The 23,367-nt window shown below is 38.1% G+C and overlaps 1 protein-coding gene across 4 annotated transcripts; it reads left to right on the top strand.

Moving 5' to 3' along the window:
• The first annotated feature begins 1,103 nt into the window (after window positions 1-1,103).
• Window positions 1,104-23,264, top strand: Hnmt (histamine N-methyltransferase). Of its 4 annotated transcripts, none has more exons than XM_075985312.1 (7): window positions 1,104-1,158; window positions 1,418-1,564; window positions 5,530-5,582; window positions 13,790-13,897; window positions 14,856-14,983; window positions 17,905-17,998; window positions 22,259-23,264. In XM_075985312.1, the coding sequence occupies exons 2-7, from the start codon at window positions 1,428-1,430 to the stop codon at window positions 22,612-22,614; spliced, it is 876 nt and encodes a 291-aa protein (XP_075841427.1). In that variant the 5' UTR covers window positions 1,104-1,158; window positions 1,418-1,427; the 3' UTR covers window positions 22,615-23,264. The 4 variants fall into 4 exon arrangements, with proteins under 4 accessions (XP_075841427.1, XP_075841429.1, XP_075841428.1 ...); XM_075985314.1 differs by having other exon boundaries at window positions 1,126-1,244; XM_075985313.1 differs by having other exon boundaries at window positions 1,145-1,233.
• The last annotated feature ends 103 nt before the right edge of the window (window positions 23,265-23,367 follow it).

The following is a 23,367-nucleotide window of genomic DNA, read 5'->3' as shown; positions in this document are numbered from 1 at the left end:
GTGGTCTTTTGCATCTCTGGGGAGGGGTCATCGGTTGGCTGGCTGTCTGGACTGAGGAAATGTCGAGAAGAAGGAGCTTGGTATGGAACTTCCACCAGAACATTCCAGGTTCTTTGGATATATGGATGCCAGTGGCTGGGGTGACGCTTCTACCCAAACATCCAGATGCCAGTGGCTACGGTGAGGCTTCTACCCATACAGTTTGGATTGAATATTAAGACTTTTATGAACGCGTGGGTGGGAGTTATGGCTTACCACCCTTAAAACATTCCCCAGGCCTTCCCCATTCCTCTGTCATGCTTTGAGGGAAGAAGTATTCCACCTCTTAGAATCTCAGACTCCTCATGAGTCCAGGGCGAAAACCCCTGGAGGAACAGCAAAAAGTAATCCTTAAACTAGGTTTTGGAAGAGTTACGCTACTTCTGATGCATCAGAACTCAGTGGAATTAGGTCTGCTATTAGTACCGCTTAGATCTACCTGCTGGGAAAAAGACGGAGAACATGTAACCGGCACAGAACCTCGCCAGTGGGAAGACTCAACCCGGTAGGCGCTAGTGTCAATGCATGAGCACATTTTTTAACCCTTCAAAGTAACAAAAGCCTACGTGAGACTTGCCTGGAAAGCAGTTATGCCTCTGCTCCTGTCTTTCTTAGCGAAGGACCACCTAGAGATGAAAGTGGGACTTAGCGGAGCGCTAAATACCTGTGGTGAAGTTTTCAGCTTCAAGAGGCTCAGAAATTAGGAATAAGCGTGCTAATCCTTTTATGGGAATATGGAAAGCTTCAGGCTGCTTTAAATTTAGCTGAAAATGCTCACGCTCCTCCTTGACTTAAAAAAAAAAAAAGAATCCGGATTTGACTCCAACACATCAACCGTTGAGCTTAAGATTCAAAAGTCAAGACACATGAAGGCAGGGAATTCTTGGACAACAGACACACAGGACCAGCTGCTGGTTGCCCTAGATTCTCGCAACTGTGGTCTTGTAGCAATCCTGGTCAGTGTTGTGTTTTGCCTAAAAAAAAAAAAACGAAAACACAGCTCTCTTTCCCAGTTGGAACTTACTTGTGACAGCTGCTGAAAAAACAGGAAGTGATTGGAATGCTTTCACAGCCTTTCTGGACCTCGGCTGCTTTACTGCCTCGCTCAGCTGTGCAGGGGTAAAGCACCCACAGAAAGCCTCCTACCTCATTGAGCTCTGCTTGCTAGTCGGGTGCATGTCAAATGCAAAGCAGGTTTAAGTGCTGTAATTGATTTCTTATTCATGTATTATTTTTGCCCTTATTTGCCCGGGTTTGGGGACCGGCTGGATTATTGAAACTAGTGGGGGAGGGGAGGGAAAGAGGGAAAAGAAAGGAACTAGGAACGAGGAACTAGGAGAGGAAGTTAAACGTAGCTCCCCTCCCTGTCTTTATTTAGGGAACCCAATATGGCATCTTGCATGAGGAGCTTGTTCTCTGACCACAGCAGATACGTGGAATCTTTCCGGAGGTTTCTAAATAATTCCACGGAACACCAATGCATGCAGGAATTCATGGACAAGAAGCTGCCAGGCATAATAGCAAGGTAACAAAAAGGCATTTCTGTCAGGGGGCTAACCTGTGGGCCAAAGATAGGTGGAACCCAGCCCGAGGGGTAGGCAGAGGTGGAGGAAACCCAGGAATTAGAGTCAGAGCTGATCACAGCTGCCTGCTGCTGCCAGCTCTGCCTAAACCGAGTGGCCTTGCTATGCAGCTCCGTGTTTGCTTTACATACCGGGAGACTGATTTGTGCTGCGGAGCTGGTGGCCGCAGGATAAGTGTTAACCATTTGAAGGCTTCACAGGCACAAGCCCAACTGTATTTGGGTTAAAAAAAAAAACAAATCATTAACTTCAGATTTTTTTTTCTAACCTCCTTTCAAATTTTATGTTAATAACAAAAAAAAAATCCCAAAGAGATTCTGCTTTTCTTGTCCTTAGAATCAAATATAGGTAAATTGCGAAATATTGCTTGCCCCAGGGCATAGAATTAGTGCTTCTCGATTCAAATAATACTGATTTAAATTCATTTCCTTTGTCTGTAATTATAATCATTCTCCCAAAAGCTGTCATTTCCTTTCAAGTTAATGTTATCAATATGATCTTAAAACAGAATGATTTTACCATTATCAGAAGCTGGGTTCTGTCCTTCTCACAGACCGCCTTATTTATCATTTATTTTTGATTAATGTGTTCAATTTGTCCCAAAGCTGATAAGCCTTATTGAGGTAACAGATTCCACAGGCTAAAGATAATCAAGTCACTGATCTGGGGATAAATCGTTTTGACTCCTTCTGTTTTAAGAAGTAACTATGGAAAACTAGTTAAGAAACGACTGACTGTGGACCTCATTTACAAACAACAAAGAAATCTGGTATTGTATCTTTTGCTCTCTGAATTTCTCTGCGGTGTTAGTTTCCTGTGATAGTTCCTCTGCTAAACCAGAGCAGACTTGCGGGACAAATCTAGAATTCTGTGCTTCTTTTTCTTCTCTTTTCCTTCTCCTCCTCCTTCTTCTCTTGTCAAGCACTTAAACAGCTGAGCCATTTCCCCAGCCTTGTATTTTCTGTCTCAACAAGGTTTATGAATTGACGTATAATAGGATAAATGCTATAAAATCTGAATCATGGACTCTACACCACACCCTATGCACAGCACACATAGGTTCCACTAAGTATAAGTGGATTTAGGATTTACAATCAACAGCACAAGAAGTTGGGAGTGGTGGGAAGATAAAGGAGAAATTGGAGGGGAAGATAAAGGAGATTCCCCACAGAGTGGAGGCTTCCTGTGAGACCCCAGAGTAGGCACAAACGATACCCCAACACCTGTTTCTACAGAAACTTCCTTTATTGAGCTAAGAAGAAAAGTTGAAGTGGCTGCTCAGCCAGAAAAACATCAGCAAATGACCTTGCAGGTGTGATTTTTGCGGGGAGTACAAAAGGAGGCCTGTGTTAGGATGGGCTAAGATGTGGTGGTATGTTTTGATTGGGCATGTTAATTAGGCGAACCAAACGGGGCTTTTGATTGTTGGACTTCAATACTTTGATAGCTGGACCTTGGTAGTCAGCCTCAGGAGGAGGAAGTGGCCAAACAAGGGAGTAGACCTCGTGGGCCAGCTTTAGGAAAGTAATCTCACAGTTTTTAGCAAGGCAGAGGGAACTGGGGAGAAGGGCAAGCCTGCCAGAGCCACAGACTAGCATAGGCTAGTGCCCCTTCAGAAGGAACACTGGATGAATTTGATCAAAACCTATTATGTATATGTATGACATTTTCAAGCTGAAAAAATTTGGAGTATTAAAGTAGGCAGATTTTATCTGAAATTATAATTTACTTCTTTGGTACTTTCTACTCATTCCTAAAAATACAGGTTATGGGTTACTTCCTCAATGCTTTCTCAGTTTGGAGAATGCACACTCATCCCTTAGCTTAACCAGATCCTTGATTTTCTTCATCCTCACAGCTTACTCTGAAGATGGATGTGTTTTAAGCAACAATGACCCTTCCCTGTCTTTTGAATGTGTCCAGTCTAGATGGACTGTTGACTGTAGAATATGTGACTCAGGAGATTGTTGTCATAACAAAATTCATGCTGTGATGGTAATATAGACAGTTATGAATATCTGACTCCAAATGTCATTATTAAGGAAGCAAGTTTTCTAGACATGGGACTTATGCTTTAATTCCAGCATTTAGGAGACATAGTTGCCATGAGTTCCAGACCAGGATGGGCCAAAATGTGAGACTCTGTTTCAAAAAAAGAAAACAAAGGAAAAAAAAAGAAAAAGAAAGGAAGGAAGGAAGAAAGAGAAAAAGAAAAATAGGACATATTTAATATATTTTCTTCCTGAAATTAGATTCTGCTTCAGGAGCTCTGAACCTTTTTGCTTGAAGTAGTTTTAAGAGCTGTGTGGTGCTACAAAATACTTCCAAACCTCCCTGTGTCTTTAAGGGAGAGTTGCTGAAGTGGGAGGTTGGGTATGGCAATTGCATATGTAATTTTTTAAAAAATAAAATGTGTTTGTATTTTAAAAATCCAAATGATTTTAAAAAGCAGATAACAACAGCAAACAGTGAGTGATTCATTGTCCCGAATACTTTGTCTATGAATTCCACTCTCTAAAGGTAGCTACTTTAACTAATTTTTTGTCTATATCAAAATCTTTAGTTTCTTATAAAGTTGTTTTTTTCCTATAACTTTAAAAAGGTATGTTTTGAAATTACCTGAAGCTAGTGAGAAGGAACCACAAAACTCGCAACAAACCCGCTTAGGAGTTTATTAGAGGGGGCATGAACTGGCTTGGGGAATCAGTGTGCAGAGAGAGAGAGAGAAAGATGGTGGTCCAGCTTTTAAAAGCTGCTTAGGGCATGCGCACAGGGGGTTGGCGTGACTACGTCATACGCAGATGGCAGGGCTCACACATGCACGCAAGGTCTTAGCTGAGTCATACGTGGGTGTAACCACACATGCTCACGCGTGGGCCTCATGAGCCCTTTAACATTCAGGCACTTCTGCCTGAGGGCTTGTCTGCACGTGCATTGCTCTAGAACCCGGAAGTACAACCTTATTTGTAGCTGAATAATTACATGTTTCCTTCAATTTTGCTACATTCTTGAGGTGCGATTTTTTTGTTTTCTTGTTTGTCTTTTTTGCTTTGTTTACTCAGTTTTGAAAGTTTTAGAATATTGAACTTACTATGATAACTGTCAGGAATTCATCCTTGAACAGGATGTTTTTCTTAAATTCTTCTTTTACAGATATTTGTTGAATTAATTTTTTTTTTAAAAAAAAACCTTGATAAATTAAATGCAAACTTTTGTCAGTCTACCTTGCTGCCTCTTTTTAAAACCTTCTCTTCGCCCCTTCATCCAGGGCAGCGGTTGTGCACTCAGACATCTTCCTGACCCTTCCTAAAACTGCATCTGAAAGAAGCCCTAAGAATTTCCTCCCCGTGCCGTGGGGCAATGCACTCTGATTTTAAGTTGAAAGTACTGTCTTACTCAGTTTTTTGAAATGTTGGTTCCTAGGATAAGGATACAATAAACACATAACAAAAACACATAAGTATGTGTTTACTAAAGGACAAAAAGGGGGAAAGAAGAGGAAAAAGACTTAGAGGTAGCCGGACTACCAAGTGCCTGCCCAGGCCCAGGCCCAGGCCCAGGCCCAGGCTTTCTATCATCAGTGTTAAAGGCCCACAGAGGCCCACAGAACTATGGGTCCTTGTGTTCTAGTCTCCAGAGAAATGCCACGTTTTACATGTGAGGTGTTTATAGTAATGTTTCTGTGTCCCTGAGTTCAAGAAAGGAATAGAGCCCATGTTTTCAGATACTCTAAAAAGAGCAATAAAAATAAAAAAATCACAGACCTGACTGGCCACTTTCATGTCGGCTTCTTGTTCGATCATCGATTTAGTCTTTGCTCTTCAGTGGACTTGACAGGAAGAATTGGCAAAGCACCTTTTATGTTTTTCTTAAATTTTATAACTTTGTTTGTTTGTTTGCCTTTCAGGATTGGAGAAACCAAAGAAGAAATTAAGATTCTGAGCATAGGTGGAGGTGCAGGTATGAATAATACATGTAAAATTTAATATTCTGCTGTGGGCATCATGGTATTTGATAGCCACATTGTTCATACTCTAGAAAGCCACTGTGTTTTACTTTTGTAAAAGATCACCTTATAATACTAACAACATCATTCAATTCTAATTAATTGCCCACAATAGATTATAGGCTTTAGGCATTAGCCTTCATTATAGTTTGTAGGACAGATAAGAAATAAAATTTTCTTATTGTTTTTGTAAGTGGAAAAACTGGGATAACTTTGAAGATTATTTCTTATCCAAAGTTATTTACATACATATAGTAGAAGGAAGTTTCAGAAGCTCTTGCACTTGAGCCCTTTAAGGAGTTGTTCATGTACTTAATATCGTAGTTAATTTACATTATTGTATACGCTTTCTAAAATGAATTGGGCCTCGCTACTCTCTTCTTCTGAATTAATTCTAAAAGTGGTTTTTAATCATTCAAAGCACTTCCTTATCTGTGGTTTATTAGCATCACTTGGTTTTATTATTCTGAAGAGTTTTTATTCTAGGAGAAAAATCCTAACTCTGGGAAAGCAGATTGATGAAGGTATCATTGGTAACTACCCCGAGTGAATTGTATAGCTTTGACTGATAATGTCAGCTGAGATTTTTCTCATCAGTAAAATGGAAGCCCTGTGTCTTATCTATAGGATTATAATAAGAAAGCATTTATAAGGAGCTTAACATATGCTATTCGCCCTGTAAGACAAAGGTTTTTTGTCTCCAAAACACTAAAATAACAAGTTTTGTCTTAAAACTTTATTTTTATGGTATTAGATATCTTTGACTTAATATGTTAACATGAAACATGCTGACCAAGTGGAACTATGCTGGCACTTATTACTTGGTATCTTTGATTCTGTTAAATACAAATGTACGGTGCCACGTGAATGAGATGGATTGGAGCCCATATAAACACAAAGGAAATCAAGAGCCCTTCAGTGAAGAAGAATAGCTAGTTTATGGTGGCATTATTTGTCCTGTTTTCATAAAATTCAGTGTGCTATAATGTAATTAGGGCTAATCCTAAAAATCCATTTGCTCTGTTATCTTTAACCGCACAGACCGAGAGAGTAGCAAAGACAAATCAAGAAGAGTACTGTTGTTCATCACGCTCTAGAGAATGTTTAAGCTATGATACTGTGGTTTTGCCTACTGATACTAAAGGACAAGGATTGGAATGGTGATGGATTACTCAACGGGTGTCCCTGTTAATTCACTTACTGGTAGAATAATTTTCAGTGTCTTTGCGTATGAGTTTAGTTAGTCTCTAAGTAGGAGGACTGTAACTTCATAGTGTCAAATGCGCTCAGAGATATGAAAAGCACTACACGACAATAATTAAAAACAATCTCTATCACCCTTTAGTTAATTGTCTTTTAATATAAAGTTAATTGAATTTCTAATACAAATGTATCCACATACTTTCTCTTTTGGTGTTATTTGTTTGTTTTTGTTTTTTAGAGACAGGGCTTCTCTGTGTACCCTGGCTGTCCTGGAATTCACTCTGTAGACCAGGCTGGCCTGAAATTCAGAGACCTGCCTGCCTCTGCCTCCCAAGTGAGTGCTGGGTTTAAAGGCAGGCACTACTATGCCTATCTATGTATCCACATTCTTATGAGCTATCTTATAAAGAATATCCAGCCTATACACTGACTGTTTACATTAACATGCACATAGGTGCTAATAGGATTCATCAAAATAAAGGGGAGAATACTTTGAGTCCTTTCACTGGAGGCTGAACATTGTATTGATATCAGGCTCTACCTTGGAGAGAATATGAAATACCTTTAAGATCATTCTTCCTAACAAACTGAAGAAGAACTTGAAGAAAAATTCAAATTCTTTACTTAGCTTTCATTAACCAAATGAAATAAACAAATAGTACATTTAATAGCTGCTTGGACAAAGTGCTCTTGTTATGAATGAACGGTATTTCATGTCATTTGAATTTTCGTATTGCAGCTAGGGAATGCATCTGGCAACCTAAAGGCAAGCTCCGTCCATTGAGGACTCATATCCTTACCTTAGAGAATCAGGACCTGTCATATTTTTACCGTCTTCAGTTAGGAGGTTTATATCATCCTTGAGCTTGATTGTACTTCTGAATCGGTCTCTGAACTCTAATCTCTTGCAAGTACAGCCTTTGATCCTGATCTGTACTTTGTGTTCAGTTCCCACAATGCTTCACAGCATCTCAGCAGTCTTAGCTCACCGGACTGGGCTCTGCTTTCATCATCTGTGTGTTCTGTTCTCAGACGCGTAGGCAACTCCAGCTGATCATCTACGTCCCTCTGGTGAACAAGTTCTTTCCATTCATAGCAGTGACACCGTTTCTCCCAGCACAACTGAGCAACACATACCCAAAGCAAACAAACTAAAAAACTCCATAAATAAATTGCTACTTACCATGAGTAATACAAAAGTTAGACAGAACTAAATTCAATAATCTAATCCTATCCAGCTTTTTATTTGAATTCCCATTAACCTATTCTGTTATGTGCAGGTGGTATGAACTGTTTCATAATATTTTGGTAGTAATTTTAACTGTTATCAGTTGAGAGCACTTGGGTTAAATGAATTTTTGTTATGAAACACATAGACACCAGTATTTCTATACAGGATAAAAAATGGGAAAACTTTTAATTCACTCTCATTTTACAAATAAGTAACTTGAGCATTATTAGGTAGAAGAAAGCCAAGGGTCCAACAAAATGGATATAAAATTATTAACTTGATAATAATGAAATTTATAAGTGGCCAAATATTTGAAAATATGATCCTTGGGGCTGGAGAGATGGCTCAGCGGTTAAGAGATGGCTGCTTTTCCAAAGGATCTATGTTCAATTCCCAGCACCCACATCACCGATCATCACTGTCTATAACTCCAGTTCTAAGGGATTTGACACCTTCACACAGACATACATGCAGGCAAAACACCAATGCACATGAAATAAAAAGTACATTTGTTATAAGGTTGCAAAAGAGAAAATATGATCCTAGCAAATTTTATTTTCAGCTCCTTTCTCAAATAAAATGTTAAGAGAACACAGATGTTTATTGGTTCTAGCTGTTAGGTAAGCAAGTGGGCCGGCATGTCTCGTAATTTAGGATAGCGGCAGGACAAATATAATTAGAGTGGGGACAAATGAGCTGAGTGTCTTTTAAGCTTAGAAAGCAGTGTAATGGTGGCCCTGTGCCTTTCAAGGAATAATAGTGTGTGACCTGTTCCGACTAATGCAGCAACAGGGGACCAGCCCTAAGCAGAAGAAACCCTAGATTGTACAGGCTCATGGTGCTAGGTTACCCTTTGGGCAATTGTTTTAGAGAGATAGAAACCCCAAAGTTTGGTTGTTTGAATACATGGGTGGATTTACAATTTAATAATACTGGTATAGTTATCTTTAGACAGAGCGTGGTTGCTTTTCCTGAATGCCTGTTAACCAGGGTCATCATGCCTGCCTGCCTGGTGTAATAGTTTTTTTTCTAAAAGACGCATAGGACCTAATTAGTGGCTGCTGGCCAAACTTGTGACCTCTTAAACTGCCTGGCTGAGGCATGCTCTTTTAGCTAAATTTTACTTTTGTATAACTTAGTTTTGAAAGCAAGTTTATTGGTAAATCCTTTGTAACATCAGTGTATTACTTCCGTTTCTTCCTTCACTAGGAGACGGCAGGAAAGAAATGTTTAGCTATCAGGATCAATAAATTGAGAATGATGGGAAACAGAGATTTGGGGATGAGAGAGCAAGAGAAATTAAGTTGAATATACTTATTGCTGTCTCAAGATAGTTACTGTTGAAAAACCCACAAAATATTTGTTCTCAGAAATTGAAAGCCCAAGAGAGTGAATTTTTAGTTTACTTATAAGAATTTGCCAGTGGGGCGGTGATGGTGCACGCCTTTAATCCCAGTACTCAGGAGGCAGAGGAAGGCAGATCTTTGTGAGTTTGAGGCCAGCTTGATCTACAAGAGCTAGTTACCGGACTGTTAGTTCCAGATGTGTTAGAAAAGGGCGTAAGCACTAGTATTTTGAATGTGTGGGCCATTAGAATTACTTATAGTCTAAAATTCTATGGCTTTGTGTGTACCCTTCTAGAAAATTGGCTCTCCGAGATTCACAGGGCTGTCACAGTGTTTGGTTCTGTTGAAAATGTAAAAAATTTAACTTTTTTTTCCATTTAATACATTTAGATCATATTTTTTTCTTCTTCCGTGGTCTTCTAGATATGCACTGAAACTTTAGTCAAGGTCTTAACTACTTGTAACTTAAAATGGCTAAATTTTGAATTATTAATATATGGCAAAATAGCAGTTATTATATTATGTGAAGGAAAGAGATGATGGAACACAGGGCATAGGGCATTAGAGATGGAACACAGGAGTACAGGACATTGGAGATGAAACACAGGGGTACATGACATTGGAGCTATTGTAAAAGCAGAGCGGACAGGATTCATTGAGATCATTTAAAAAATATTGAAATGATGGAGGAAGGTCATTGGTTAATTAAATAAAGAAACTGCTTGCCCTGATAGGTTAGAACATAGGTGGGTGGAGTAAACAGAACAGAATGCTGGAAGGAAGAGGAAGTGAGCTCAGACTGGACAGCTCTGCTCTCTGGAGCAGAGACGCCATGCTCCCCTCTCCCGGGCAAATGCGATAGCTCTGCTCTCTGAGGCAGATGTGATTGATGAAGCTCCGACCCAGGATGGACGTAGGCTAGAATCTTCCCGGTAAGACTGGTGCTACACAGTTTATTAGAAATGGGTTGATCAGGATATCAGGACTAGCCAGTAAAGGCTAGAGCTAATGGGCCAAGCAGTGTTTAAATGAATACAATCTGTGTGTTGTTATTTTGGGGCATAAGCTAGCGAGGCAGCCAGGGTGCTGGAGACGCAGCCCCGCTGCTCCTATTACTACATTGAAAGAGTAAAATGTGATAATTTGCAAAGTGCAGACAAAAGTACTATCATTTGTAAATTGAAAGACTATTTATGAGATGTAGTGTTGGTTTAGTGGCTATGAACCACTGCTGCTCTTCCAGCTGATTTGGCTGGATTCCTAGCACCCACATGGAAGCTCACAATCATCAGTATCTCCAGTCCCACGGGATCCAGTGTCCTATTTTGGCCTCTGAGGGCATGGTACATATATGCTTCATAGATATACAGACAGGCACACCTACACAAACTAATTTTAAAAATTAAAAAGATTATATACTTTGAAATGCATATATGTTCAATAGTGTAGCCATAGAATTAATGAGAATTGAACAATGGTCTGATACACACACACACACACACACACACACACACACACACACACACACACACAGTATGTCATGATGTGGTTTTGCAATTTTCCTGAAATATAGATTTGCATCTTACAGATTTTTGGCTCTGTTGTGATGTAGTCTCTTCATTGGAGAATGGGGTTCTGCATGACTTTTGCTATTAAATAATACAGTATACTTTAGAACACAGACACTAGGGAGGGGAAATGGCTCAGGTAAAGAGCATTTCTTGTTCTTGCTGAAGACTGGCATTTAGTTAAATGTATCCATTGTCAGGGCGCTTATAGCATCCCATAACTCCAGCTCCAAAGGATCCAATGTGCTCTTCTGGCCTCTGTGGCCACTTGTCTACAGATGGTACGCACAGGCACATGTATGAATGTGTGCTCACAAAAGTAAAGGCAAACAAATAAGTCTTAAAAATGTTAAATTATTGAATTAATATATAATAGCTATAATTTATTCAATAACTATTGTATATATTTAAGTATAAACATTTATCTTTATATATTGTAATATTTATAGTAATCCTTTAACATAGGCTATATTGGGCCTAATTTGTAGATATGAAATATGATATAGAAGATCAACAAATATGCTTTTGGACTTGTTATAGCAAGGCAGCTTTTCAGATTTTTTCGATGCAGTTGCTATCTTGAGTTTTTTCTTTGTTTCTGTTTTTGTTTTGGATGAGATGTCATTCTGTAGTTCAGTCTGGTCTTGAACTCATGATCCTGGTGCCTCAGCATCTTGACTAGTAACCAAGACATTCTTAGATGTTTTCTCCTTCTTCATATTCTGTAGTGGTTGTATATGCACTTTATTTTCAGAAGAGAAATGACAGGGAGTTGAACTCTTAGAGGTTTGTCATTCTGTCAGAACGTGACCCGACACTTGCCAGGTGTTACTACTCTTCTGATATCTCTTGGGGGGCTTCATTTCAAACTGAAGAAGCTCATGGTCAGATGCCTGTGATCTTCAAGGGTTTAAGATATTTATCATCCAGTAGGAGGTGGCAGAGTTGAGGGCTGAAATACAAACTCAAGTCTAATTTTCCTTAAAGCCTTAATTGCCTTTAGTAATTCTGTTTATTAAAGGGAATCTCAGCCGTAAGCATCATGTAGAATCCTACCAGTTCTTCAGAATAATGTCGGACTTCTAGTGCAGCGGTTTAAAACCCAGAAGAGAGTTAACATTAAAACATAGGTTGTGCCAAGGGTCTTCTCTTCCACAGTGTTCCCTGCACCCCTCTGCATGCTTGCTCGCTTCCTTATTGGTTATAACTGAGCCTTTGTACTTTCATCATTGGCCCTGCAGAACTTTGTAAGGTGTTGTAATAATTTATTGCATTTGATGTGTGAAAGTGTCCCATTGCCCATTTGTACATATTTTTTAAAAAATACTGTTGTGTATTTTATGTGATACTGCATTGTAGGGAATGTAAATATTGCCTTCCTTTACCTCCCTTGAGTTCTTAGCTGTGTGGACCCTCATAGAGAAAGACAGATTAATAAGAGAAGAGAAACTTCCATTGAGAAGTAGCTCAAAGCTGTGGCTTGATATTTCTGTGTGTAAAGAATCTTCAACAAAGGACAGTTGATTCGTAAGGAGATGAGAGAACAAAGGAAGGAAGTAGTTTTGGGCTTTCAAGGCTGGGAAAAAGAATGGAGAGGCAAGTGTATGGGCAGAAATGATCTGCAAGCTTTGTTTGTAGATTCCTAGAGCTGTTTCTAACAAGGAATAATTTATAACTGGGCATTAGGAAAACAACAACAAAAAAGTAGGTTGGGGGAATTTTTCTTCTCGTTGAGCTCAGTTACCTTTAGCAGTTCTAGTATTTAAAAGGTCATCAATATGGGGATGTAAATAGTGTCATTAAATTGAACACTAACTTCTTAATATTAGCTGTTCCATCTGGTTTTACCTGCTTTAGGGTAGACATGTGAATATAAAAAAGAACCCTAATCAATCTGGACCCATTTTGTTAAAGTTTCAGTTTTTGCAGGCTTGTGATGTAAAGGCATACTAGTGAAAGTGTCCTAGTAAGAGAATTGCCAGAATTCATATGTAAAGAAATAGCAGGTCCATTCACGTGGTGATGACAGTGACTGGTCTGCAGTCTATAGCTAGAGACATAGAGGAGTCTGAGTCCAGCGCCCAGTACAGACGCTGGCTGTGTGGAGCCTCAAGAGGAACCACACACTTGCATTTGCCTAACAAATTTAATTCTGTACATTGAACACTACAGAATGTCAGGCCAAATTTTAGAGCCTGAAAAAACCAGTGCAAAGGATCTTAACGGATGCACCATCTCTCCAGCCCCATCAAACCTACAGTACAAGGGAAGATTTGAACTATCTCTTTTCATTTTGCTGAGAAAGATGCACGTTAAAAAGAAATATCTGACATGTTGTATTCTGTATGTATGTACATGACTTACCTTTTTACTTTAAAAAGTTTTTAAGTATTCTTCTGGACTAGATTAGTTATTAGTTCTAAATTGTGTTTTCCTCATATTTTAACAACTTTGGGTTAAGTATGTCTTTCAAATGATAAATAATTAAAATCGTACTTGACTACAACAAAACTTACTGATTGCTTCTATAGTTCGTGACAACTTTGTAAGTCAAAGCACAGCAGTAGACATATGAATGAAGATTGTGTGAATGAAAGAATTAATAAATGAACTTTATTCACACCCCTCTTCATATCAAATTATTATTTCTACTCTGAATATAATGTTTGTGCTTCAGGGATATTTAGGCAATGCAACAGTTGAGCGTTAATCTTCTTGCAAGTCTTTTTAAATGTAAGTCAGAAAGTAAATCAGTCCAAGTTGTTCTTAATTACTGCATTCAGTGTAACCTGCTCTATTTATTTCTCTTCTAGGTGAGATTGACCTGCAGATTCTCTCCAAAGTCCAGGCTCAATACCCAGGAATCTGTATCAGTAATGAAGTTGTTGAGCCAAGTGCTGAGCAAATTGTCAAGTACAAAGGTATGTACTAAATTCTACCTCCAGAAGCTTATCTTCCCGTTTTGTTTGTTTGCTTGTGGGTTTCTTTTGTGTGCTTCAGTTGGTTAATAGCACACTGACTACTATGTATTTGGTAAGTTTATTTGGAGAAAAACCTAATTAATTCTTGGCAGGCAAGGATAAACACTCGAAACTACTAAGAGTGAATACTTGAATTCCTTTATTGACTTCATGTATTAATCTGTTTTATATTAAATTTCTATTCATAAAATTCTGCAGTTTGTTTAATCTTTATACTAAGATAGTATAGCCTATATTTAACTATATTTTCAAATTTCCTTCTTTTTCCTCCAATTTTTTTTAAGTACTAGAAAACAAATATCTGGACAAACCTTCTGATTTTCTGAGCTAGATAATAAAGAAAAATATGTGTCTTTTATTTTTGTTCTCCTGTATTAGGGTCTCTAATAGAACAGAACCAACAGGCTGTGGTCTTGCTAGTTCAACAATGACTTCTGAATGCAAAGGCCAATAATTCAATAGTTGTTCAGTTCATAAGACTGAATGGCTCAGATGGTCTTCAGTCTGTGCTGGAATCCCAACAAAATATGTTATAATACTTATAAAGCTATAAAAGTAAAGGAATTCTTTAGAAGCAGGAGTGAAGACAAAAGAGGCAGAAAGAAAAAAGCTCCCTTTTCCACATCTGTTTATGTGAACTGCCACCAGAATGAATGTCCCATACGTTGATGTCTTCTGACATCAAATGGTTCAAATCTAGGGCTAATCTTCAACCCCCCACCCCAACAGGTGTGCCTAGCTTCTTGGGTGTTAGTTGATTCCAGAAGTAGTCAAGCTGGAAACCAAGTTAGTTATCACTGTCCTATAATATTTATTGCATTAAAATTCTAAATAAAAATGGGTTCCATATATAATTAAATTAAAATTGATAATAGGCTACTTTTTCTGGGTATTTTAGAGCGTGTAGCCAACACATCAAACATGGAGAATGTAAAATTTGCTTGGCACAAGGAGACATCATCTGAATATCAAAAACGGATGTTGGAAGAAGAACCTCAAAAGTGGGACTTTATTCATATGATTCAGGTAAAAAATAGTCTTATAATAAGATGCTGCCAAAAAGATATTTTTCACAATTTCGTATAAAATACACTTTATTTTAATGTTTAAAATGAAATCTTTTGGTTTCTCGTTTTAGAGGCGAACACTTTCTGCCTTAAAAAGGTGTTGTTAAATACAGAGACTCTCTTTGACAGATAAAGTTGTTTAGAACTGCAGAGTGATTATATATTCTAGCGAGTTTTCAATGGCTCTCTTGGTTTAGATGACTAGCATATATGTAAATGTTCCAGACTTTTTTCTGAATCCTCTCGGTTTTTCTGTTGGTAGGCATCTTCGATAGTATGTATATAATAGAAGGGACATGTTTTATAATATTAGATCAACAGTGTGTTACTCATATTAGCCAGTCATTTAGGAGGTCTTTATTTTCATGTTTCAACAGCAATGGACTGATAAGCAATGATGATTGCATACATGGCATAAGATGTCAGTTCTAGGCATCACTGAAACTTCTGGATAGTAAAGAATATATCCGTATTGGAAGTTGGTTAGTATTAGGCAATGCTTTTATTTTGTGTAGAGCGCTTAATTGACAACAGAACTCTTTCTTCTTGTGGTCCATAATCACAGTGACTTTCAAAGATGTACAATAATAAGAAGCCAAAGAAAATGTTGAGTCTAAAGTTAATGTATTTAAGCAGTCCAAGCTTTTAATTCCTTAGAAAACAAATCTCTTATCTGTCAAAGTATTTAGCATGTCCAGAAATCATATGATATTTCTCTAGATGTGTGTTCCATCTTCAGGAAACTGTTTCCTAGTCTTCTTCCCTTACTTGTCCTGCAACCTGCCCTGACCAGTCAGTCACTCCTAATTGATCAATACCAGGTTGTCTTGAAATCTCCTCTGCCAATGCTGTTAATCCAAAACACTTCAATTTAGCCTTGGACAGATTATTTGGCCACATTCATTACCAAACATATCACAAGAACAGTCTTGGCCACTTAATATTCATCTCCTCTGAAGCTTCTTGACCCGAGCTCTCATAATCTACATTGATTTCAGTACCACTGTCTTCCATGCTTCTACTAGTTTGGCCCATTAAGTCACGCTAAAGCATTCAACTGCTTTCCTAATCCAGAGTCCCTGAGTTCACATTCTTTCAACAAGCAGCATGCTCAGTCCTGCCATAGCATTACCCATTTCCTGGTACCAACTTCTGTCTTAGTTCACTTGCTGTGAAAAGACACCATGACCATTACAACTTCTATAAAGGGGAGCATTTAACTGGGGCTAGCTGTCAGTCTCAGAGGTTTGGTCCATTATCACGGTGGGAAGTATGGTGGCATGCAAGCAGACATGGTGGAGAGAAATAGCTTGATAGTTCTATATCTGGATCCTCAGGCAGCAGAAAGACACTTGGCCTTAAAGCCCAGCACCAGTGACATTTCCTCCAACAGGACCATATCTACTGGAACAAATATTGCCACTCCCTAAGCATTCAAACCTATCAGTCTATGGGGCCATTCTTGTCGGAAACCACCACACCCTCTGAATTTACAACCCAGTACCTGTGCACTTTGTCCCTGTGTCTCTTCACTGCTTATCAAAAGCCATTTCTTCTGCTTCGGCCTTATAGCCTACTCTCCTCCCTAGTGTACAGTGCTATAGCCCTGGAGATTTACATATTTCTCTTAGAACTTCCACATTTGTTTTCTTTCTTTCTTAAAGCAAAAGTCTATTCTCTTTTCCCTTCTTATGTACTTTACATGTGTCTAGGTTATGTCTCTTCATTGCTATTTAGCGTATATTTATCCAAACATTCTGATGACTTGCTTTCAGTTTGGCATTTACTGTCAACCTAAAAAGTCCCAGTGTGTTTTAGATAAAACATCTGTTGTGACCAATAGCCATGAATTTGGTGATCTGGGTGTCTACGGTAAACTACATGGAGAGACTTGAATCATGGCTCCTGAAGTTTATGGGCCATATGAAGGGTCATTTTATTTCATTCATTCTTGTGGGAAAAGTCATAGCTAAATTATTTGACCCTTATTTTTCTGTGAATTCTATTCTGGTCATACCACATGTCCAAGAGAGATAAGCATGAGATATAAAAGGTTTCTGTTAGGTAGATTCTATAGTGGCTAAAGGATACATGTCGTTAAGGCTAGAATAAGCTGCGCTTGACTAGGAATGGTCTAGAATTTTTAAAACTGGTTTGGCTAGTCCCTAATATCCTGTGATGATAACCATAATTTTATGCTTTATATTTTCCACTGTCCTAGAGGTTCTGTCCATGTCATAGCTTGTCACTTTGTGTGTGTGTGTGTGTGTGTGTGTGTGTGTGTGTGTGTGCATGTGATTAAGAAAAAGAAAATGTGTATGTGAGGTTATGGAGAATCTTGTCCAAAGGCTGGATTTTAAAGCAATATTCTAGAAACGGGGTTTGCTTTCTTTTTGCTAACACCGTTTTCTCATATAAGTGCAAAACTCACAAAACGAGAATAGGCACAGTTCTGTTTTCCACTTGTAAGAATAAATTTGAAACACCTTTAGTTACAGGTGTGTAAGGTCTGTGTTATGGAAAGATGAAAGTAAGTTTAAAGATGTTTTGCTGACTGAGGATGAAGCGTGGGTGCAAAGTGCATGCCTGGTATGTGCAAGGCCCTAGGTTCTACCCCCAGGAGTGGAGGAAAAAAGCAACAAAAGCTGTTTGCCTATAGGTGGGCAGATGGCATATTTGCCCTTCCCTAAATGTCTTATTATTCTAACTCTCTGACCTTTGACTCTCTGACCTTTAAACATTTAAAGATTTTTTTCCTGGTAAAAATTTACTTAGTGTGAAAAATCAAAGCTTCCACTGAGTATGTAGTTCAAACATACAAACTGTGTAGTCCAAAGCAGCATAGAGAAACATCTCATTTCTTTCTCCCCTCCCACCTAGATGCTGTATTATGTAAAGGATATCCCAGCTACTCTGAGATTCTTCCATGGTCTCTTAGCTGCCAACGCTAAGATTCTTATTATCCTTGTCTCAGGTAAGCTATTTCAGTCAGCTGGGTTTTAAAATAGCAGTTTGAACATATACATGGATTCATGTGTTTAGATAAAGTTAGTATATTTTGTGTTTGTTATGAATTTAATTTTAAATTAATTTTTAGACTAGTAGAAATGTCATTCACAACAATGCTCAATTTAAAGAACCTAGTGGAATCAAAATATTTTTGTTTCCATCTATTCGGAATAATATCCTTATAGAGATTAGAGAGATGGCTCAATGGTTAAGAGCACACATTATTTTTGTAGAGGACTGGAATTTGCTTTCTAGCACCTACTTCAGGCAGCTCACGACCACCTGTAATTCTAGCTTAATGCATGTGCACATGCACGCGCACACGTACACGCACACACACAATTTAAAATAAACTCTAATAGAACCTTACGAAAAAGAAAAGAAGAAAAATTTTTTGCCTTATGCATATGCATCTGCTCTGGTTATTTTCTGTGACTGTGATAAAGCATTGATCCAAACCAACGTGGGGAGAAAAGGGGTTATTTGGCTCACAGTTTACAGCCCATCATTGAGGGAAGTCAAAGCAAGAACTCAAAGCAAGAAGTAGGAAATGAAGCAGGGACGGTGGAGGAATGCTGCTTACTGGCTTGCTTCCAGGTCCCCCCTCCTACTGAAGGCACTGTTCACACTGGACCCGCCTACTTTATTCACAATAAAAAAAATGTGCCCTGTGGACATGCCCACAGGCTCACCTCATGAAGGAAATTCCTCAGTTGGGAATCCCTCTCCGAAGGTGTGTCCAGACTTGTGTCAAGCTGTCTGAAACCGAGCGGCACTGCATCTGTTTTATAGAACAGAAAGTCCAAGGGATAGTATTTTTAGCATGAGAACAAATAAATACAGTGATTACGTTTACCAATCTTATATCACTTGAATGGCTTTCTCCCTTCTTTGAGATTTGCTAATAAGTAAATAAAATTTTGAATATTTGGATGCAATTACTTTGCATTTCTAAAGCCACCAGTAACACAGTTCATTATAGCTTCCTTTATAAACTGTTAAAATGATCCATTTGTTTTACTTTGTGGTTTAGTTTTATTTTTCAGAGAGGGCATTTGATTAGTGTGTTGCTTCCAGGATCATGCCACATAGTTTTACCTAGAAAACATTGACATTAAGGTCATTCATAAGATTTTGCTAAGTAGCGTAGATTGGATTCAGAATTACTGGAGTATTATGGGCACCTGCCACCATGCCCTATCTCTTTCTTTAGTAGTTCTTTGTTGGATCTCATGTGTTGTTTACTTGTTGTTAGGTGGCGGTTTCTAAATACACCGCAGTCCTTATCAGCATCACCAGACAACAGTTCCACGCACTGAAACTGTGCCACAAAATTTGTCTTCACATATGAGGAATAAATTTTAAAATGGCAGATGCAGTTATAACCCTGGGCTTTACTTCCTGTAAGGGTTAAGAGCCAGGAACTCTTGCATATAACTGACTCCCCAAGCTGTAAGCGGAGCCTGTTCATTCATTCCTGTTCAGACCTGAAGTAATCACTCAGAAACTGTATTAATTAAATCGCTGCTTGGCCAATAGCTTAAGCATACTTCTAGCTAGTTCTTATATCATAAACTAACACAGCTCCATTAATGTATTACCACAAGGTCATAGCCTACTGGCAATGTTCCTGCGAGCTCCTGGGGGTGGCTGTCTTCTGCAGTGGCTACATGGCTTCTCATTGACACTGCCTTCTTTCTCCCAGCATTCAGTTGGTTTTTCTGCCTAGCTCTATTCTGCTAAGTCATTGGCCAAAACAGCTTTATTCATTAACTAATAAAAGCAACACATATACAGAAGGACTTCCCATACCACCAAGCAAACATTCTGATATACCATTTTTACCTCTAGTTAGTTAAAATGACTCATTTATGTGGGAAAGGTCTTGTTTTTCATTTTGAAGGGATTATGTAAATTGAATCTTTTTGCCAACCTATGTCTAAATTAGGACACTTACTAAGAAGTGCTTTGTATTACAAAAGGGAACTTGGTTTTCCATGTTGTGGAAACTTACTTTTATGATCTGCATCAATAAAACAGAAACATTGTTCTGAACAGAAATTTATCTGGAATTGTCATGCTTCATATTAATAACCGTTCTACTAGTGGATCTGACATTTTGAGCAGATCAATATTTGAATGCTATGTATTTGCCAATAAGAAAAAGGCATTATATCTTTTAAAATGTGATATAAGTATTCTGTGTGCAATTTAGAGTTGGCCTAGCACCTTTATAGATACAGTAGTCTGATGGCTGCAACATGGAGAGTTATTATAACCCATGCTTATTGACATCAAGAAATGTGAGGACAAAACAGGCCCAGGGAAAGGTATGAGGACACATGGGGCATGAATGCTAGTGTGCTTTCTACATGTGTAGCCTTAGTTAATTTTAGTCTATTTGCTGGGTAGCCAGGCCCATGTATCCATGCATGGGATCCAGGTGAGCAACTGTATATCTTTATATGGAACCAAAAAGACAGTAAAGACAATTAACTTTTTTTTTTAAAAAAAGATTAATTTTGAACCGGAAATTATTTCATAAGTGAGCGCCAGATGGTGGAAATGGTTTTCACTTTTTTTTTTTAATAAGTAGTTTACACGCTCTTATCCTGACTGAAGAATAGGAGGGTGTTGTCTGAAAGAGGTAAGCGTTTATAATCAATATAGTTCCTAGAACCGAGAATGAATGCCTAAGAGTGTTCAGTTTATTAACCTGGAACTCGGGTGAGGTCCTCCTGTTACCATAGAGGCTACTTCTTGGAGGAGGTTTTACCACAGAGAAGAAAGATCACATTAATTTCTTCTTAAAGCACTGAGTAAAGTAAGAAAAGATATTCCAGAAATTTGCCTAAATTTGTCAGAAATATTAAATAGATTAATTAAATAGAAATTGAAATACTTTACACCTTTTCTAATAGTTTGGTTTGCAGTTAAATAAGATATTCAACCTGAAGAAATAGTACTGCCAAATATGTTAGTCATTTTTCTATCAGTTCAGTTAGTCAACTAGGTTGTTTCTAGTTTTTCAAGTTACACTCTCTCACACATAACGATGACAAATGCAGAGTAAATGGCTATAGTTTTTACCCCAAGCGTCTTGTGTAGCCCATCTCCCATCACTGCCTTGGCGCTCTCCTGCTGTTTCACGTCAGAAACCCTTAGGAACTCAGGAGAGTGAAGATCAGTACCTTTGCCTCTCAGTCTATTGCTGCACCGTTGGGAAACGTTGGGTGCACAGAAAATGCTCAACAAACGTTTGGATTCAGTGGAGCAGTTGTTATTTGTGTTTTGTGATGACAGAACTACAAGGTTCTAAAAGTCCACCCAAAAAAAGGAGAATATGATTCATCTAAGAATGTCTACGAATAAAACACAGAAACTCTGTTTGCACATGTATTTATGCTGAAATAAAAGGCTCGGTGAAATACAAACATACATTCTTATGGGCATATATGCTGGATATGCTGATATTCAGACAAAATTATATACGATAAACAAGTAAAATTAGGACAAGAAAGGTTGAAATCAGAATAAAGTCGGGTCATTTACTGGTCAGAATACTATAATTGATCTTATATTTTCTTCTGCGTTGCTATGCTTCTGTTACAGAGCAATTCCAACTCAGTAAGTATTCACTTAGTGGTAACTAACAGAACTCTTTGATTTTCAATATGAAAAATGAAATGCAAAAGAAGAGAAATAAGTACAAAATATGTGAATTTTGTTTTAAATGAAGAGTATTGCATACTAAAATATTTCATTAATGTGTTTTTGCTTCTCCTCGTTGCTCATTCAACTCCAATTTTCTTGGCTTCCTGGTCAGTTCTTAACTGAGCCGACCTTGCCTTGGCTTTACAGCCTTTGTAGCTGCTCCCTCCCTCTGGAGTAATCTTCCCTGTGATGTCTAGCTATGGTTGCTCAAATGTCACCATACTAAACAGACTCCGTGATCACCATAGGTAAAACAGAGGTGCCTTAATGTCTCTGACCATCCTCATCCCTTACTCTGATTGCTTCTCATGTACTCGTTACATCATAGATACACACTTAGTTATTTATTTTAATTTTCTCCCAACTTTTGTTATGCTACTTGAATTAAGCTCCACAAAGGATCTGAATATTATTTTGTTGACTGCTATATTCTACATGTATAGTATAATGACTGGAAGAAGCTAAAAGAAAGAGAAAAGAAAGAAAACATGAACTTTGTTCTTTCCTATAGGAACTAGTGGCTGGGACAAGCTATGGAAAAAGTATGGATCCCGCCTACCCAGGGATGACCTCTGCCAGTACGTCACATCCTCTGATCTCACTCAGATACTGGATGGCCTGGGGATTAAGTATGAGTGTTATGACCTTTTGTCCACCATGGACATCACAGACTGTTTTACTGATGGTAACGAAAATGGAGACCTGCTATGGGATTTTTTGACAGAAACTTGCAACTTTAGCAAAACAGCACCACCGGATCTCAGAGCAGAAATTATGAAAGATCTTCAAGAACCTGAATTTAGTGTTAAGAAAGAGGGGAAGGTACTTTTTAATAATAATCTGAGTTTTATAGTGGTTGAGGCATAACTATAAATCACGAGTATTCAGAATTTACATTTTGCGTAATTATTGGTTCAAACTAATCTTACAATAAGAATATAATCTTATCTCTTATAAATGAAATCTACAAATTTTGGAGACATTCTTGGTTTCCACCAGAATCATGTGGGCTACTTCGAGTTATATCTTGTCCTTGAAAGATAACATTCAGGCTGCACAGCTACCTAACTGGAAAGATATGGCTTGAGTTTCATTGGATTATTACTAATAAAATTCTTTTCATTTTCTCATTGTTCTGGAAATTCTTGGAATAGTAATAAAAATGTGCCTCTATACTTTGAATAATAGCAAAGTGACATTTATTGATTATTTCACCACAGAAAGTAGATATGTCTCCACTTTTAAAGACGGGTTTGTCTTGCTAATTTTTTCTATTGTGGTTTTTATCCTGCCTTTTATTAATATCATCACAAAGTTAGAGGTTGGTGGATGGTTGCTCCAGAGGACCTGGGATCAGTGTTCAGCATGCATGTCTTACGCCTCACAACCGACTGTAAGGCCAGCTTTAGAGAATCTGATGCTGTATTCTGATCTCTGGAGGCATCAACAATTGTGTGCACATACCCCTCCCACACACATAATTAAGAATTAAATAAATCTTTAAAAAGATTACAAAATTGTCTTTTTGTCATGTGACTCTTCTACATTATCTAAGATATAATCATCTTTTTCCTTTCTGATATACTGAAGCTTTTATTTTGTGCAAATCAATTTAGTTTA

The sequence above is a fragment of the Microtus pennsylvanicus genome, chromosome 9 (assembly GCF_037038515.1).
Source record: "Microtus pennsylvanicus isolate mMicPen1 chromosome 9, mMicPen1.hap1, whole genome shotgun sequence".
In the NCBI taxonomy this organism is placed as follows: Eukaryota; Metazoa; Chordata; class Mammalia; order Rodentia; family Cricetidae; genus Microtus; species Microtus pennsylvanicus.
The sequence above is the reverse complement of the archived record's forward strand: the minus strand, read 5'-3'. Positions and strand labels throughout refer to the sequence as shown.

Bases quoted from the DNA above. Each gene is read 5' to 3' on its own strand.
- Hnmt (XM_075985313.1), top strand. The intron at 1,565-5,529 runs GTAACAAAAAGG...TTTGCCTTTCAG, and splicing joins CTGCCAGGCATAATAGCAAG to GATTGGAGAAACCAAAGAAG. The intron at 17,999-22,258 runs GTAAGCTATTTC...TCTTTCCTATAG, and splicing joins TCTTATTATCCTTGTCTCAG to GAACTAGTGGCTGGGACAAG.